This window comes from Myripristis murdjan, chromosome 1 (genome assembly GCF_902150065.1).
Source record: "Myripristis murdjan chromosome 1, fMyrMur1.1, whole genome shotgun sequence".
In the NCBI taxonomy this organism is placed as follows: Eukaryota; Metazoa; Chordata; class Actinopteri; order Holocentriformes; family Holocentridae; genus Myripristis; species Myripristis murdjan.
The window spans coordinates 27,343,874-27,363,655 of record NC_043980.1 but is presented as its reverse complement, the minus strand read 5'-3'; the positions used below and the strand labels follow the sequence as shown (position 1 = coordinate 27,363,655).

The 19,782-nt window shown below is 41.4% G+C and overlaps 1 protein-coding gene across 2 annotated transcripts in view; it reads left to right on the top strand.

Annotated features, from left to right (window-relative positions):
- tmem131l (transmembrane 131 like) overlaps positions 1-11,409 on the top strand; it is a 44,317-nt gene extending 32,908 nt beyond the window's left edge. For both annotated transcript variants that reach the window (XM_030054255.1, XM_030054248.1), the window contains exons 16-34: positions 13-136; positions 240-309; positions 426-535; positions 655-724; positions 1,012-1,145; positions 1,314-1,456; positions 1,560-1,746; positions 2,504-2,689; positions 2,798-2,947; positions 3,105-3,663; positions 3,795-3,910; positions 4,089-4,252; positions 5,295-5,501; positions 5,770-5,848; positions 6,767-6,873; positions 7,079-7,211; positions 7,744-7,817; positions 8,186-8,319; positions 10,864-11,409. In XM_030054255.1, coding sequence (XP_029910115.1) covers positions 13-136; positions 240-309; positions 426-535; positions 655-724; positions 1,012-1,145; positions 1,314-1,456; positions 1,560-1,746; positions 2,504-2,689; positions 2,798-2,947; positions 3,105-3,663; positions 3,795-3,910; positions 4,089-4,252; positions 5,295-5,501; positions 5,770-5,848; positions 6,767-6,873; positions 7,079-7,211; positions 7,744-7,817; positions 8,186-8,319; positions 10,864-11,172 — 3,056 coding nt within the window. In that variant the 3' untranslated portion in view covers positions 11,173-11,409. The remainder of the gene's footprint in view (positions 1-12; positions 137-239; positions 310-425; positions 536-654; positions 725-1,011; positions 1,146-1,313; positions 1,457-1,559; positions 1,747-2,503; positions 2,690-2,797; positions 2,948-3,104; positions 3,664-3,794; positions 3,911-4,088; positions 4,253-5,294; positions 5,502-5,769; positions 5,849-6,766; positions 6,874-7,078; positions 7,212-7,743; positions 7,818-8,185; positions 8,320-10,863) is intronic.
- Positions 11,410-19,782: the final 8,373 nt, after the last annotated feature.

Genomic DNA, 19,782 nt, shown 5'->3' with positions numbered 1-19,782 from the left:
TTATCCCACCAGGCCGTGCCCAATGGCAGCGTTCTCTCCTCCCAGACTTCTCCTCCTCCTCCTGGGCTGTAGACAGCAGACTGGCTGCTGAGCTCTGCTCTAGATGGCAGAACCACAAAGACCAGCTGCCCTGCAGGTCAGAAGCACACTCATTTCACTTTATGCTATTTTATTTCCTATGGTCTTGTCATTAAATGGCATTAACAGAGTTATTCATAGGCATTCTCTTGTCTTCCCAGGTGGCCCAGACTCCCAGTGGAGGTTTCCTCTTCTCTAGACTTTGGTGCTACTCCCATCAATGAGAGCAAGGTGGGCAACACTTCATGCTTGATCTCTCTAAAGGCTTTGTGTCCTCAAGCAAGAGTTTGAAGTCTTGACATTTCTCTGCAGCAGTAAAAAGAAGTTTACGCTTTTGTTTGTTTCAGGTTAAGACGCTAACGCTGAAGAACCCTTCTTCTTCTGTGGTGTCTGTAGAAATTCGGCCTCTGTCCCTGTACCCGGCCCCACTGGAGGCACTGGACCTCTTAACTAAATGGTGAAGCATATACAGCTTCTGTTTCACACTGTTGAGGGGGATCAACTGAAGTTTTGGCTTCCTCTACCTTACCTTTTGTTGATTTTTCAAACTCTTTGTCCTTGTATTTTGTTTGGCAGGTTTAATATCAGCCCCCTCTCCGTTAACATCAGCACTACAGAGTTCTCCCTCTTAGGTGCTCCCCTCAAGGTAAAGACACACAACACACCCCGAGAAATATAAATCGACCAGTGCTTAATGTTTGAATTTTTGCTATCTGCTGCCAACATGTGATCTTGATCAAACTTTGTAGTTTACTTTAACACATGGTAAAACCGAACAGTCAGCAAATGCCATCTGTTATCAGTGTATAAAAAATGGCTCCAAGTTTTTGCTTTCAGAATAAACATTGGCTACTATGACAGCTGTTTTTTTTTTTTTTTTTTACCTTTCTTTTTAATCTATATTAAATCCCATTTCTGTGTGTGTGTGTGTAGGCTGGTGAGAATATGGAGGGTGTGACCGGAGAGGGCATCCTACGACTTCTGCTGCAGCCCTGGGAGACCAGAGAGGTTGCTGTGGTCTTCACCCCCTCTGAACACAAACCTACCACTACCATTCTCATTATCAGGTAACCACATGACAACGACGGATACAATATTGGTTCATACCTTTGTAAGTCAGATATGTAATCCCTATTTTTGTGTCTTCTCATATATAGTGCATGTTCTTTCCAGAGCAGCTTTTTTTTTAGTGTGCAGTAAGGCACAATCCTTAGCTCTTTTGTTGTGTGTTTCAGAAATAACCTCACAGTGTTCGACATGGTGACCGTGCGCGGACACGGGGCCAAAGAGCTGCTCAGAGTTGGGGGCAAACTCCCCGGTCCAGGGGCCTCTCTGCGCTTCAATGTCCCTCAGTCTACTCTCATGGAGTGTCGCGATGGTGAGATTGAAAGTCACTTTCACAAGTGTTTCATGATATTCAGGCCAGTAGAAAATTTTCAGCACCATCTCCCAGACTAAGCTAAATGTTTCCCTGAACCCAGGCCTGCGCACCAACAAGCCGCTGTTCGCTATCAGGAAGAGTTTCAAGGTGGAGAATGCAGGGGAGCTCCCTCTGACTGTCATGTCGATGAATATCAACGGCTATAAATGCCAGGGCTTTGGCTTCGAGGTGCTGCAGTGTCGCTCCTTCAGTCTGGACCACAACTCCTCCACTGAGATCACAATTGCGTAAGTGCATTTTTTGTCTGCTCTGCTACTTTTGAAAATGGAAAACTGTGGTATCTTCAACACTTGTTTCTCAGGAGCAGAGATGGGCAGTATGACAATTAAATGTATTTAAAGTACGTATTTAATTACTTCTGAGAATTTTGTAATTTGTGTTTTGCTGGACATTCTTCTATTTGTGTATTTGAAATACTCAAAATACATCATTTAATATGCAATTTTATTCTCAAATAAGACCCATTTTTATCTCAAGGTTTAAACTGTAGAAAAAACTGTAAACAATTAGCCTAATCACAGTCTTTGACCTCTGACCCTAATATTCTTACCCCAACCCCCCCAACCATCTTCTACACACAATAAAACCAATAAAGGCAATGAGTACTAGCCAGTCAGAGGCAGAATGCAGGTGGGAAAAGTGATTAGGGGTTAAGGTTGGACCCACATTGAGGCTACTAACTACATAAATGAGATAATGTCAGTTTGTATATATGAATGTATTTTTGTTTTTTCAAATTTTCAAATTACATGTATTTTAATTAAGTAAATACATTTTCTCATACCAGAATAAAAAGGCTGCACAATCTGTGAACTGTTCACTCCCCACATGTTTACTCATGTGTTACTCTCTTCCTTCCTCATCCACCCACTTCTGCAATCGTCCTTACCAATCATACCTTCTTCTCTTTTCTCTCTTTCTCTGCCCACCTCTCTCTCTGTGTGTGACTCTGACTCTGTGTGTATGCTAAATCTGTGTCCTCAGGTTCACCCCAGACTTTACCTCATCCTGGGTGATTCGTGACCTCACCCTGGTGACGTCTCGTGGCTCCTCTTTCCCTTTTACCCTGAATGTGACGCTGCCCCACCACATGTTGCCCCTCTGTGCCCAGGTGGTTCCTGGCCCCAGCTGGGAGGAGACTTTCTGGGTGGCTACCCTCATCTTCACTTGGTCAGTGGATTCTGATTAGTTTGTTAATACGGTTAATGTCAGGGTGAAGATTCAGACCTAGCCAGTTTGAATATTCAGTAACACTTAATGTATTTCCTCTTGTTCCAGCTTCTCTTTGTTTGGTGTCTGTCTGATGGCCTTCCATCAGGCTCAGTACATCCTGAATGAGTTCTCCACCCCCACCACCTCAAGCAACCACAACTCTGTCCTGTCCCGGGACAACGGCCCTGCCAATAATGTGACATCCAATGGAGTCAAGTATGACCACCTTTCTTTTCACTGCCAAATTTTCCAGTCATAAGCCCAATTTCTGGCGCCAGTGTGTCTCGAAGTGCCACTCTGAGACTATAAATTGCTTACTGCATTTATGCTTGAACCGATTTGAAGACTTGTTTTTATGTTTTTTTCTGTACAGTAAAACAAAGGGAAGCTGTAAGAGCTACGTGGAGACCTGTCACACCTCTGACAAAGGTAAAGGGCGTGGCTCTCCGGCCTTGGCCAACAGCCCTGCTCCTCGTCCTCAGTCTTCCAAGAAAGGCTGCTCAAGCACAACCTCCCAGGCACAGAAGAAGCACAGGGTTTCTCTCTATTATACCAAATACAAGTCCAGCTCCTCCACAGCAGCATCCGGTGCTATGACAGTAGAGGAAGAGCGAGAGGACTTGATACCCAACCCGCCCCTCACCCCAGACCCAGAAATCTGCAACAACAATAACAATGAACCAGCTTTCATCAGCCAGCTGGATAAAAAGGCAACAGCACACTTTAAGGAAGACCCCCAGAGCACTATGGAGGACAAGGTGCCAGCAGCAGTTATGTTTCCCATGGAAACGCCTGCTGGTTTCCCAGACAACGTCACTGTGGGTCCAGGACCCAGACCAGGCCTCTTAGTGTGCAGCCCTGCAGAGAAGCACTGTGCTGATAGCTACACAGAGCAGAGGGACACGGAAAAAAGGGACATTTCTGAGCCAGAGGTGAGGAAGTCGTCGCATTTTACCTCACGATGATTTATTGATAAGTATGATTTGCTAGGTGAATCAAACAATTGGCAAAGCACATAATGCATGAATCAAACATTCATCAGTTTATTTCTTTCTCTCTTCAGCCTAGAGAAGATGGCAAAGCCCAGAAAAAGAAAGTTCAATGCACAGACACTGGCACTGCAATAGGAAACAATAAGGGAAAGAGGAGTCGCAGGAAGACAACTGAAAGTCTCTCTTGGTAGGATATCCACCTCATTTTTACTAATAATATTACCATTTATAAATCAGTTCATCTTTATTTAGCTTTTGCATAAGAAGACACCATATGACACTGATCTCTGCTGTCTGATTTTAAACTCTTCATAAGGTAGAATGAAAAAGATGTAATTATTTTTTCCTTTGTCTGATTTCCTCAGTGCTCCTGATGTGCTTGTGATGTCAGAGAGGGAGAAAGACCCTGACTGGAGAATGGGCGAACGTAACATCAATGGAACCCGCATCAGGAACCGCTGCTCCAACGGCTCCAAATCAGAAGCACCAAAGCCTGGACAGAACGCAGACAGTCCTCTCAAACAGAATGGTGGGCATACTCTGTGGGATGTATTGAACCTAGACTTAAATCCAGTTAGGGCCTTTTCTCACCTGTACCTCAGTTTTCCTGGTCTGACTGAAATTGGTTCATATTCTCTTTGGTGTTATTTGGTTTTATACTCTACAAATTTAATCATGCCAGGGGAAAAACAACATTTGCTTTCAGGATGAATTTGCAAGGGCTGGAAATATAGTGGCAATTTCTTATAATATTACTGCAGGCACATATTTTTACAAATTTCAAATGCACATATTTTTATATTGCTTTTTTCCCTCTTTCTATCTGTTATGATTCCACTTAAGCTTATATATTTTTCTCTCAAATTTGATCAACTGACCCGATTTCCCTTCGAGGATCAACAGAGTATTTTTGATTCTGATTCAAAAGTCTTTCATTTGTCAAAAATATAGCAGAAAATATAAACAAACCATTTCCAAGTGCACATAGAAATCACATTAATCATCTGAGCATGGGGAAGACAGAGCCAGTGCCACATAATGTTTTGACACTAATCCTTCTTTGGTGTTCGTATCAAACCCAAATGATTGTTAAGGCTCCTGGTTCTCAATATTGTGTTGATCCACTCTCTCCAGAGAAGATATGCTGCAATCAGACATTGATATAACAAGAGAAAATGACCTTTAAAGCATTCCTACCACAGCCTGATACCGTAATTTGTGGGATTTTTGGTTCACTTCCTGCAGTTTGGGCAAATCAGGGTCAAACTGTGTTCATACTGCAGTTGAATATCGGAGTGGGTTTGCTTGGAAGCAGCCCAATACCACTTTTCACAAGCTGTCATGGACAGACTGTTTTGGTGTGAGTGTGATCGCTCTATTCACACTTGCCCAAAGGAACTGCATCAAGAGAGCAAATGCACCAGGATTAGACTCAAACGGACTTAATACTGCATGTTTAAAAGTAACTAATAATTTACCTTTGCTATTAAATCTAGTATTGGGGATGGTGACTGGTCTATGTATTCATAACAAAATTTTATTGAAGCTTACTTTCCTGTGATCTTTTACAGGTGTGTGTGTGGCTCGGACTCGGCGCAAGTGCGCTGCGGAGCGTCGCAGTGGTGGAGTGTGTGAGTCTGGCTCCGACTCCGGCAGCTCGTCAGGCAGCGTGAGGGCCAGTCGAGGGAGCTGGGGCAGCTGGAGCAGTGCCAGCAGCATGGAGGGAGATAAGGACCCCAGTGCCCGCACACACCTCTGCACTACCTCATCCAGAAAAAGTATGAAGCACTCACATTGATGCAGTCCTTGATCACTTAGATTTATCCACTGTAGTACATCTCAGTGTAGAATAATATAGAACTACAAATCCAAACTAACAGTTTCCTTAGTTTCCCCACAAGTAAGTGTGAGCATTAGCATAATCACAAGAATTACCATAATCTGGAAAAATGTTGCTGTTGCTGTTATTTTATCACACTTGTGAATGGCATAATGCTGTGTTTTGACAGATGGTCAAACAGAGTGTTGTTTTGTCGGCTTTTACAGGGGACTCTGTGCAGTACGGCATCTACCCAACAGAGAGAGAATGCTACCAAACCATGAATACAAACTACAAGGCTCAGAGGTACTTCAGCAAACATGCACACGCACACACATGGAGGCACGAACTGGTTCAAACTGGGGGAAATTTGGTTTAAAATAAATAAATAAATGAATATTATCATCATATTGTTGTAGAGATAATTTTGTCATTTCTACAAGAGTTATTGTTTGTGCACTCTTAGTCTCCCTTTCAGCTCACAGTGAGCTCTGCACAGCTGATTTATATTCTAGTTCTCATTCAGACCTGTGTATCAAAGGGCAAATGTTAATTTGGTTTTCTGTTGTCAAGCCACTGATGCAACCAGGCAGTTCATAATGATGAAAATGTAAACCTGTACTGAGTGATTTCAGAACCTATTACCAACCCCAAAACTATTTTTTTCTCTGTGGAGGCTTTTTTAGACACTGTTTTAAACCAATATTGACGAGCCATGTTGTTGTTTTCAGTCCTCAAATCCAGAGATTGTTGCAAAAATCTGTGCTGGACACCAGCTTCTCCCACTGCTTTACCTGCAGTGTTAAATAAGTGCTCTCCCCCTCCCTTTACTGAAAATTTACAATGGGAGAATCCTTGAAGCAAATGAGCACCACAGCTGAGGAAAATGGTAGCGCTATCTGACTAGTCCACACTCTGAGACAAAAAGAGCACAGTAAGAAACCTAACAAAACACGTGACAGTTGGTTTAGCTTAGCTGTTAACTTTCAGGCACAGAGCTTAGCAAAGTTTGTCATTGGCTGGCCTCCATACTGCTGTGACAGTCACTTTTGAGAGCAAGCAGAGATAGGGAGTGCCTTCGTGAAGAGTTTACCAACTTGTTTCTGCTCTCAGTACCATCTAGTGGTCAGATAAAATCGCTCAGTGCATGTTTAAAGAGCCTGCAGTAGCCTGTTTACATTCGCCCCCTGTTTGACCATTAACATAGTGCTTTTCTCTGCCCAGCATGAACAGCTTATACCGCAAAGATATGTGCCAAAGCCCAGACCCCCCAGTGACCAGCTTTGCCCCCAGCTTTGCTGCTGTCGCTGCTGGAGTGGACAGGAACCCAGGTAAGGACAGAGCAGTTTATATCCCAGTTTAAATCCATACTTATTGGCTAATATATTCTGAAAATAATTTCTCCCTTTCTCCAGTAAAAGATTGGTATATGACTTCACATTAACTCCTGGGATATTGGTTAATCCAGAAACATTAGATAAAGATGAATGTGCATCAGAGGATTTTGGATTTAAAAGATGTAACGTCCTCCCTCAGACTTGGCAGGTCAGTACTTGCCTGAAGAGACGTGGTCGGCGCCCTCTATCCCCCTCACCAATGAGTTCAGATACAACGCCACTGAAGCGCTGCCCTACATACCTCAACCAGCGACCCCTGGGCCTTACAATGGGTATGTGTTTGTATGCATGCTAGTTAAGGAGGGTATTTGGCAGAAGATTAAAGAGAAAAGCCTTTTTACTTTGTTGGTTAAGTTGAATAACTGTTTGGCCTTGTCTGACTTGAGGATGTTGATAGTTGACATACATTTTAATCTTATTCTCTCATTCTATATGATATGGGTTATGCTGGTGTGATCTTTACATTTATATTTATTTGAAACTTCATTTTTTGTGCCACTCTGCTTGTAAACAGCATCCCTGGCTTGAATTAACTGCCAGCTGAAAGTCAAACTTGTTGACTTTGGCGACCCCCTGAGTTTCTTAGTGGTAGCATTTTACAGCAGCTGCTGAAATACACACACACTGTAGAGGAGACATAAACAGAAGAAGTGACTTGAGTTCGTTGTAAAGCCAACTGAATCAACCTGTATGAGGAGGAGTTATTTATCCCACAGCACAAGATATTTCCAGTGCACTCGCTTACATCCTATTCAGTAGTATCTTGTTAAACTGTTGTATGAAATGTTTCCTCATCTTGTTCAGGTTTCCCTGGAATAGTGCCAACAGCCAGTGCAACAGTCCCTACACCTACTGTGAACAGGGGAACTACATGCCAGGTGGGTAGCAGCTTATGATGCACCATTTTCTTCTACTTAGTCTCAGTTTCTATCTTTTCCCTCTCTTCTCTATTTGGATTCTTTGTGGATGTGGATGGAGCTATCAGGGTGAGGTTGAAACATGGATATAAACTAATGTCTACGGGCTATCGGTGTAATCTGTAGGACATATTTCTAAAGACATTATCCATTCTAAAACACAAAGTCTTTTTAAAGTCTACTCAGTATTTTTGAACATGAAGTCCCGCCTCAAAAAATGTGTCCATCCAGCTTTTATAGACTGTAATAACAGGAATATACTGAAATATACTGAGTTACATCACATGCCACCTTTTCATCTTTTACCTCTTCATCTGTTCCCCTCCCAGGTAATGACAATTTCCAGAGTGGTTTTCCGTGTCAGGACAGCCAGAATGCCTACAGCCACCAGACCAGCTGGAGTGAGGATCACCCTCAGGAAGCACCCTCAGCCTGGGACACAGCAGCCTGTGTGGGCAGCAAGGTGAGAGCTCACAACACCAGACTAAGGTGGCATATAACAGCACACAGTCATCGGCTGCACCTGTCAACCTCTTCCAAACATAATTTGTTTGGAAGAGGTATAAGATTGCATCTAGTGACACATAACTCCCTGGTCAGAGGGAGAAAATAGGGCCAGCTCATAGGAAAGTCACACACCAGGAAACTTGGTCCCTCACAGTTTACAGTTGGAGGCAGATATGGATGTAAAGGATGCGGTCATACATTTTATGGTTCTAAAATGAATACACAAGTAAATGTAGTGGCTATAGCAGGATCCCAGTGAGTCATGCAGTGTTATGCAGTGTGGAAAAGTCTGTTCCAGACAAGGAAAGACAGGAAATTTAATTCTTTTGACAGTTTATGGAATTGCATAGAATTTTGTCAGCCTCAATTTAAAAATAAATAAATAATAATAAATAAATTTAATAATAAATAAAAACAGTGACCTTTTTTAGTATTACTGTTATCTTCTTGTTTTTGTGTTGTTGATCCTTGCAAAGAGTGGAATATAGGTAAAATGAAATATATCATAATACAGCAGAAGTGACAGAATCAATTAACAATACTCAATCTATTGGTAATAGCAGTGTTTAATGTAACATAAGGTTATTAACTAGAAAGGCCTATTGACTAGGCATAATAAACATAAGACCAAGTGATAGCTTCTGCACAGTAATTACCACGTGACTGCACTAGGAATGCAAATTTATAGAGCATTTGGGTATTGCATTACAAAGGTCACAGCAAAGAAAGCAAAACTTAGAGGTTAATCATCACAGCATTACAGGGCTCAGTGTCCAATCACCCACACACCCACACACACACACACACACACACACACACACACACACACACACTGTCTGACAGTAACAGCTGCCTGTATGACTCCACATGCAGGTAAACAGTAGTTAGCAACTCGCTTACATAATTTATGATTGACACAGAGACACAGGCGGCTTCTCCTCTGACCTCCATCTACCATTCCAGGAAGTTATCTGCACCACTTTTTGTGCAAGAGTAGAAATGAGGAACCACAGTATCTGGTTGGTTTGGTTCTTAGATGCAGTCTTACAGAAAGTGCATGCTTATTTACTTCTTTCATTTGCTGCCTCTGCTCTTTCCAAAGCAATTACTGCATTTGACTGTGCATGGTTTTATGAGCACTTGATTTGCAGTTTTAGCCACATTCATGTCGTGAAGTCATAACCATGCCTCTCAAAATGGGGTGACAATGTATATGTATGTATAAAAGTGGCTGTAATTCCTAAAAGGCTAATGCCATAGTTTTCTTAAACCCCTTAAATTAAAGCTGAAAGTCTGCACTTCAATCACGTCTCGATTACTCCTTTTCAAATTCACTGTGGTTTTGTACAAGGGCAAAACTATGAATATTGTATCATTGTCCAAATATTTATGGACTTAACTGTATAGTGCCGATATCATACATTAATGTTATTGTCTGCATTGTGTCTATTTTCCTAAGGAGATCTGCACTCTGTCTACACTGCAGACAGTGCAGTGTTAGCTAAATAAATGTCTACAGGTAATCAAAGAATAAACTGTTAAAAAAAAAAAAAAGCATGAAAAATAAAGTTTTAGTGAATTTACAGTAACAACAGCATTTTTCAGCAGATAGCAGCATCTTCAGGGAACAAAAATATGTAAACTTACATAACTTTCAAAAAAAAAAAAAAAAAAAAATTCAATGCTGGTGCACACAGCAGCATCTCTTTGTTTTTGGTCCCAATTGGTATTTATTCAACACTAATGTATCATTCACCTGAACACAAAAAATATTTGAAAATAAAAAATGTGCATTGTCTGTTTGCTTATGTAGATCTGCACTTTTTAAAACAGATAATAAATATAGGCTTCATGAGTGCAGACAGTGGCCGATGCCGATTATCTCAAAATGCCAGATATCAGCCAACCGATTAATTGACCACTACACTTGTAACCTGGAGAAACTTGCAATTACTACAACGGTGGATGAAGTTTCTAGATCACAAATGTTATAAAAAACCAATATGAACGAGTGTGGGCTCGAATCGCCCTAACAACAGATGCAGCAAAGTATTCCTGTGATCCCTAAATGATTATGTAAGATAAACAAGTGCAAGGAAAAGCACCAAGTCAAAATCTGAAGTTTTTTTAGACTTAGTGTGGGTGTGGGAAGAGGATGAAATCTTTCTTTCAGCAGAAGATAGGGAGTGGGAAGGTCATCTCACAGGTGAGTAGCCAGGAGAGACGAGATTAAAAATCAGAGTGAAGCGACAGCCAGGTCGCTGCAGGGAAGGCAGAGCTAAGCGACAGGGCACCGGCTGGCGTGTCGGCTGAGAAAATGTCATTGAAGGTGCAGCTTCCTCAGCACCAGAGTTTTGATATCAGATATGAGCAGTTACTGGAGGCAAATAAGGCAAATAAGAGGTGACACAGGAGAATGTGGGCTTGAAGTGAACCAGCCAGTCGTTGCAGCTGAGAAGTGTGGTGTAAGAGATAGTATTTTTCTCTCTGTCTTTCACAGCCATACTTCCCCGGCACCCGCAGCCTCTCCCCCATGTCCAGCCTGTTCGGTTCCATCTGGACGCCCCAGAGTGAGCCCTACCAGAGCCACTTCCAAACCGATCGATCAGCCCCGATGTCCCCCGTGTCCCCGGTCACCCCTCCTCACGCTCCCTTCAGCCGGGAGCCCGGGGGCACCTGCCGGCCAATCCAGTATTCGAGCTTCAACCCGTTCGGCCCGCACATGAACCTGGACATATGGAACTCCTCCTCCAACCGCAGCTCCAACTCACAGCTCTCTAACGACTCCGGCTACTGCGGAGATGTTTAAAAGCAACAGACCCTTACAAAATCATTGCAAACATATAAAAATATTGCTATATGAAAGAAAGGAAACAAAACGAATGTGCTTTTATCACTAATGGGGAAAATGTGAATATTCCTTTTCTTTTATGTTACCTTTTTTCAAACGTTCAATGTTGTGAAAGGTTATGCATCTGTTGTATATTTTTCTAGATGTTTTGCAGTTTTGATCATAGAAAAATAAAAAAAAGGTTTTGTACTTGAACTGATCTCTGCCTTTTTAATAAGCTGTATTTAATGTGTTTTTGCACAAAGCACAAGCAGGAGTTGTATGTTCTCCTTGAGCTATATAGATCCAGTGAAAATAAACAATTACACATGGACCTGCATGTTTCTGCCCCAAATTGGAATAAAACTCTCAGTCCACCAAACCTATTATAAATGTAAACTGGCCAGCACGAGTTCCTGATGCGTCTGCCCTCAGCACTAGAGATGACCAGTCTTGTCTGTTTGTTTATTCATTCATTTATTTAGTTAGTTAGTTAATTAACCAGGGGAACTCCATTGAGATTAAGAATCTCTTTATCAAGGGAGACCTGGCCAAGACAGGCAGCAGTATGTATATATATATATATATATATATATATATATATATATATATATATATACACACTACTCACAAAAAGTTAGGGATATTTGGCTTTCGGGTGAAATTTATGGAAAATGTAAAAAGTTCACACTACAGTGATATTATATCATGAAAGTAGGGCATTTAAGTAGAAGCATACACTGGTGATTTCCTCATCTCAAACAATTTCTTGAAACAAAAGCCAACAACAGTGGCGGGTATACCACAACAAAAAATGTCAATGTCTCAATAACTTGTCATGTGCCCTTGAGCATCAATTACAGCTTGACAACGACGTCTCATGCTGTTCACAAGTTGACTTATTGTCTGCTGAGGCATGACATCCCACTCTTCTCAGCTCATTGAGGTTCTGGGGTACAGAGCTCCGAGCCTCTACACGGCGACTCAGCTGATCCCATAGGTTTTCTATGGGATTCATGCAGGCCACTCCATCTGAGGTACCCCAGTCTCCAGCAGCCGTTCCCTAATGATGCGACCTCGATGAGCTGGAGCATTGTCGTCCATGAAGATGAAATTAGGCCTGTGTTGGTCATGCAGGGGCACAATGACTGGATTAATGATGTTATTCAGGTAGTATGGGCTTGTCACTGTACCATTCACAAAGTGTAGGGCAGTTCTGTACTGACTAGACACACCTGCCCACACAGTAACACCACCACCACCAAAGGCTCGTCTGGTGACAACAGTGGCTGATGCATAGTGCTCTCCTTGACGTCTCCAACATCGTTGGCGGCCATCATTTCTGCTCAACATGAATCGGCTTTCATCAGAGAACAGCACTGAGGCCCACTGGTCCCTCATCCAGCGTAAATGCTCCCTGGCCCATGCAAGACGATGACACCTGTGCCTGGTGGTGTGGTCAGGTACCCTTGCAGGTCGTCTAGCACGCAGACCATGCTGATGTAAACGGTTTCGAATGGTCTGACGTGACACTTGGGTGCCTCTCACCTCCCTTAAACGTGCCTGGAGTTGAATGGCATTCATCATCTGGTTCCGCAGGGCACTGTTCACAATGAAGCGGTCATCAGTTTGGGATGTGGCCAAAGGACGTCCACTTCTATGCCTTTCTGTGACTCTTCCAGTCTCTCTGTATCTCTGTTGCAACCTGCTGATGACACTCTGTGACACTCTAAGCTCAGTGGCCACTTCCGTTTGAGGACATCCTGTTTGAAGCCTCGCAATGGCGAGGTGCTGCTGATCAATTGTTAGGTGTCGTCTTGGTCTCATGATGTCAAAATGTGAACAGCATGATGAGGAGGACTGTTTAAATACCAATTCTAATTGAACCAGGAAATTTATTGGTCGATTCATGGATCAAACACCTGATGTGAATTTTGCCGTTAAGCTCCTTGTTAGAGAACAGAAACTTGTGCAAAAAGTACTGAAACATTGAACAGTTGGACATGTGCATTCAAAAGTTTACAGAAGGTCACATTAAGTTCACCTGTAAAGGTTATAATGCATTTTAGGTTCATCCTGAAATTTCACCCGAAAGCCGAATATCCCTAACTTTTTGTGAGTAGTGTATATACATATATATATATATATATATATATATATAAGTTATTAACAGAAAACACAAAATGAGAAACATAACAAGCAAAGGGATCTCACATTTCAAAAGAGAAAATTCTAGCAGTCAGTTATTTGAGCAGGTAAGTTAAGAACATTGATATCCTAAGGAATCTGCCTCTATTTCTTTAATTTTGGATTAAAAGGCATTTAGCGAGATAAATTTGTTCAGTTTTAATTCATGCTGCAACAGATTCTGTACCATGGGTGCAGAATACACAAATGTTTTTTGTTGTTTTTTGTTTTTTCCAGTTTGCATATGGGCATTTAGGACAGAAAGTATAACAGAGTTCAGAGAACAAAGAGTTCTTCCAGGCACTTTACTGCCTCTCAATCAACAGAATTACTCAACATGAAAAATGTTTTTCCCTTGAGAGGCTATAAAACTTGCTTGCAGTTTTCCAGTTTTCTTGCTTTAGGTACAGATGGAGAGCACATGTACATGTACAAACAGTACTTTTAGATAAGGAATCAGTCCATCTCAGGTGCGCTTGTTCCAACCTTCTACTTACTCATTGCTCCTCAATGGAGGTAAAATCATTTTGCTTCAGTTGCCCATTTTCCTCTTGGGACATGACATATAACCAACAAGCAGAGAGGTGATTAATGAATACATGTTGACACCCACCACACGCGTGGTTGCATCTGAGAAGTAAATATGATTCAATATGAAGCCATAACCTCAACCAAAAGTTATATTTTGTAATGTTGGAGTGCCTTGTAAAAGTTTGGAATATGTCCTGGTGCTTTAACAGACAAACTTCATGTTTTTGGCGGACAGGCAAATGGAGACGAGAACCCTGGTGGTTCTTATGGTCGCCCATCTGCTGGTGTGTCTCATTGTCACTCCTCAGCCTCGTTCTCTGGCCCACTGTGCTGTGATCACTGCGACCAGACCTCTTCTGACACAGCTCAAGACAAAAACAGAAAGAAGTCTTCTGGGACCCCTCAGAGATCATCACTGAGCTTAGGCTCTCATTCAATAAACTTCAGATCATAATGACAGAGAACTTTTATGAGTATGCTGATTTAAGTTTATTCAGGGCCCTTTACAGCTGTTAGTGTTTTTTTTTTTTTTTTTTTTTTGCATGTGTTGTTTTTTATTTGATGACATGCAGCAAAGGGCTCGGGCTGCTGTGATAAGCTCTCAGCCTTGATACGAAGGGCCTCACAGGGACAGCAGTTCATAGAAAACAAAAATGACTCCCTCTGATCTAAATCCTCATGTATTTTTTTATTTTATTTTTTTGTACCATGAGTATCAACAGAATTCAAGTGTTTTTCCCCCTTGGTTAATTTTAGGAAAGTCGACCCATCCTTAAACAGACGAGATACACTATCTGTCAGATGGTTTTAAGAGCCTGCTTTTACCTCATCGCTTGAATTTTATGAGAAGTGAACACAGAACATTAAAGGCAAGACCCTACAGTTTGGAGGACTGTTTCTTCAGTCATTAAAAAAAAAAAAAATAAATACTTGGCTGGTCTTGACGGCTTTGAAAAGGTTTTTTTTTTTTTTATCAAGAAAAAAAAGCCAGTCTATGTAAGAGGGAGCATGAGACAGATTGGGCATATTAGCTGTGTAACACTTGACCTGCATGGTCCATTTCAGAAAAATCAAGTGCACCTACAGATTCTACTGTTTGATGGTTCACACTCAAACACAACGTTGACTTTTACTGACACATGGTTTCACAAAGAGCATCACCTTTCAGGTGTGTTACAGGTGTCTTTTGGAAGTTGTAGTGGAAGAGATGAAGCGTTTACCATATTTCGTAAATCACTATCACCCGTAAAATACAATTTTTGACTTGGAGGATTATTGGAGTGATATTACATGTACGTGAATGTACGTCTGTGAGCCCTGGTGCTTCCTGCTGACTCGTAACTGCAGCATATAGACACAAGTGGCGGCTTCTTCAGTGAGCAAACTGAGAGAAATGATGTTCAAATGGCAATCTGCACTCACTCCACATCCAGCTCTTCATCAAACAGAAGAGCTGGACAACACTGATGTGAGTGGAAATGAGTTTCACAGTAGTACCTGACACTTGTAACTGGTCATTAAGTCTGCAGTCACATAACCTCTCATCACTGCATTCAACAAAGAAACTACAGGTTTACAGATTCTCGTCTGTCAAGCGATGCCATCACCAGGTTCAACTCCTTAGTTCTTTATTTCTGCACACAATAAAACAAAAGAAAAACAATATACAACATCATAAAAAATACACAGGTGGGATGAGAAAAACCCAGAGGGCTTGTAAAAAGAATTTACCTAACACTGAAATTAAAGATAAATGAATATATTTGCCACAATCTTACAAAACACTTAAAAAATATGTTAGAGAAATGAAAAATACAAATTCTAAACATGAAAAACAAACAAACAAAAAAGATCAAGGATAAAAATTAGATAAATACTAACACTACGATTACATGTATTTTGCACTGCTTTCATACAGTCATCATAGCTCATTTGCAAAGTACAGTACTCTGTCAAGAGGAGCTATTTAAGATATTTTTGAAAGAGAACTGAGGAGTGATGGTGACGTGAAGCAGAAAAGCTGTTCCATATGTACCTGACTGAAAACGGGCCAAGGCTAGCTCTGATCTGACTATGAGGGAGATCAACAGATCTGCTGGATCTGGGGGTGAACAGTGGATCTGAGACCTAGCTACCAAGAAACTGAAAGAAAAAACGGGAAGTGAATTGTTTAGAAACTGAAACACAAAAGTTACCTAGCTGGAGTTTATTGATGTCAAATATGTTTAATATCGCCACAGTTTGAAATAATGGGGCAGTATGAGCATTCCAGATGGAGTTGGTGACCATCCTAACATTTTTTGTTGTTGTTGTTGTTGTTGTTGTAACAAAAAGATGGAATCAAAACTGGTTTTGTATTTGCTTGCCCAAACTATATTGCCACAAGAAATAAAAGGGTAAATCATAGAATTATATAGATCAAGAAGGGTTTTTTTTTTTTTTTTTCTGTTTCCCACATGGATATGTTGCATTCTTACTCTAAATTTTATGTCTCCTGTGTCCCTGTTTTTATGTATTACGACCCTTGTGTCGTTTTTTGTATATTTTAATGGTTCTTTAACATCATGCTGGAGGACTGCGGTTGTAAACTAGCCTCTGGCTAACACTTGCACATTTACAGCAATGTTAATTAATGTGCACTGTCCTCTCTAAATAAATAAATAAAATAGAGACAAATTACTATAAGTAAAATATTAATATTCCTTGCAACTTTATTGGACACATGAGACATGTTTTTTTTTTTCCATTTAAGCTGAACATCACTGATTACACCTAAGAACTTAACATCAGAAACATATTCAAGTGCATTATTAGCTCTTAGAATGGGTGAAGATGATCTGATAGCGTTCTGTAAACCTTGACCCACCGTTTCTTACAGAGTTGGCAATAAGATTTGCTCTTTGTAGGGTTATACTAGCATTTCTCTCCATTTAAAACACTGCCTTGCAACAATGTCTAGCAGTACAAGTTCGGAGGCTGGTACACACACCAGTGTCTGTGCATATAAGTTTTTATTTATTTATTTATTTTTGCATGTTTTCATGTCAAGTTACATGAAAGGACATCAAGTCCCACTACAAGACAAGTTGAAGTCTTGAACTCTAAATAGCTGCCTTATCGTATTTGTATTGTATTTTGTACCCCTAATAAAAGCAAATAGATTTCTTGTTTTGTGCATTAAATGGTTTCCCATCGTTTCGATTTCATGTACTTTGAAATCCAGTTTTTATTGGATTTCAGCTCTGCCTTTTGGTGAGCGAAACACTGACACAGCAGCACTCCTTCTGTTGCAGCCCACTGCCAAACGGACCACCCCCAAACGGTTCAAGAAATACAGAACATGTCTGGATTTGGTCTTGCATATTGGGATTTTTCCTCCAACTCATGTAACTCGTAAGCTAACAAGAGATCCTCTCCATCTTATCAAAAACATAAGACAATTCCCCAGTCATTCTGAATTCTTTACAACTCAGAAGTGATTTCTAGACTTAATGGGACAGTTCCGACTTAATTTAAATAAAGTGGATGCCACATGTGCATTTTCCTTCCCAGGGCCTTCTTTTTCTTGGCAAGTTCCTCTAACCAAATACAAACAGTGCAAAACCATGCAATCAAATCAAGGCAAACAATTCAGTATCAAAAAATGAGTCCGGTCCAAAAATGTAAAATGCTAAAGGTCTGTTGTAGTTCACAGGAATATATTGGGATGACTGCAATTCAGCTTAAATCACTATTAGGATCTTATGCTGTACATACCACTACAGATGATTTACCGGGTAGATTAAGATCATAGCATTTTCCTTATAATTATAACAATGCGTTCTCCGTCATTTGAGGGCAACTGGATATACTTTTATAGCACAGTCATCTGTACCTGAGGGCTAACATATAAGCATAAAAACTGTGACAGTTTTTTGGCTTTGTGAAATCGGGCTGAAACCAGAGAGCCTGTCTTGATTGAGCTCCTGTAGCAGGATTTATTTTTATAATATATTGTTCCTGTTTTTAAATTAATTTGATATGTGTCGTGACATACATGGTGAGTCTGGAGGAGGTTGTGTCATTTTGCATGTTGTATGTGTGTGTGTGTGTGTGTGTGTGTGTGTGTGTGTGTGTGTGTGTGTGTGTGTGTTTATGTGCTTGTGTGCCTAAAAGCCTGTGTAATTCATTGTCAGGCTCTTGAGAGCTGACATATTGCCGCTATTGATCTTTAGTCCTAAAATCAACACAGAAGCCTGGATACTGATGATAGGCGGGCCAGGGGAGTCAGGGTGTCCTGATAACACACACACATATACACACACACTAATACACATTAATACTGTACATACAAATATAAACAGACAGACAAGCAGATGCACATGCACGTACATGCACACATATGTGTGACGGGCTTATAGAAATCTGTTAAATTTAGTAAAGTATGTTAAAGGAATATTCCAACCTTTTGTGCTATATCAGGCCACAGTATTCCTTTACTGTGGTTTCCAAATCAGTCCTCAAGGCCCCCCTGTCCTGCAGGTTTTTGTTCCAGCTCTACTCTTGCACACCTGACCCAGTTATGGCCAATGCACCTTCATATGTGCCCTGTTTAGGTGGACCTGTTTCAACCAATCAGCATGAAGCCCATAAATTGATCAGGTGTGAAAGAGCAGAGCTTAAATAAAAACCTGCAGGACTGTGCAAAATTACTGAGGACTAATTTAAGTGAGGACTTTTTGGAATACGCACATATTACATCAGTATCGCACTATTACATGCTTTTTCCATGATTTTTTTTTTTTTTTTTTTTTTTTTTTTTTTTTTTGCAGTTAAGTCTAAATGGTCCTCACTTAAATCAACCCTCAGCAGTTTTGTACAGAGCACCTTTAAGCAATTTCATCCAAAAGGCCACCCATACAGGCCTCAGCTTAAATATCAGCCCTGGGAGATGTGGAGGCTGACTTGGTAGCTCCCTCCCTGTGAAGCTGATTTTGTGTCTCTTAGTGCCCCTCATAAACCAAGCTGAGCTCCGTTATGCATTCAGGAAAATGTGGCTCACCAGGTTGTACTGCATCTTCGGCCGGTGGCATAAAGGTGATGAGCAGGGAGGTGATGTTGGTTCAGAGTGTTCCCCTTTAGAAGTCAAAACAGCATATGATTCGATTTCATGGTCTTTTACCCTTTAACTAGGCAGATAACAGAGACGGAAAAAGCAATGGCGTGTGCGTGTGTGTGTATGTGTGTGTGTCTCTGTGTAACAGCTCTTCATTGTCCCCTAGCAGAGGATCCATTAGCCTTGGCCCCCCTCCCTGGTTGCCGAGTGACAAAATAAATAATGTGTGTTTGACCAATCCGGCACGCAAATATTTGTCCTGGAAGCTGCCTCATCCTAAAGGAGACGCACACACACACAACCTCGTCTGGAGGTATATATACTGTGACAACCCTGCCGGAGCTACACACACATACACAGTGGTGTGCAGGATCACACACACAGAGAAGCATCAGGCTGATCCATCAAGACGTAACTTTTCCCAGGACAGGAGCAGCTCTTTCACCTTGTTCATCACAGACACTCACAGCAAGTCAGCAGGTAAGACAGCTTGAGCTTCTTCCAGTGGTTGTCAGGGAAATCTGGGCTGCATGTTATCCTGTCAATGAACTGCTACCCTGTCAGTTTCTCACTTCTTCTCACCACTGTACCTGTCTCCACAGCCTCGACACGCCAGCATGGCAGCGGGTGTCATCAGGAATTTCCTCCTCCAAACCCCGGCTACTCCACGCTACTTCCCCATGATCCTCCAGCACTCCCCATGCAAGGAAGGTATACAGGAGAAAGAGGAGGTAGAGAAAGAAACAGAGGAGAGGGAGGACGAAGAGGAGAGAGAA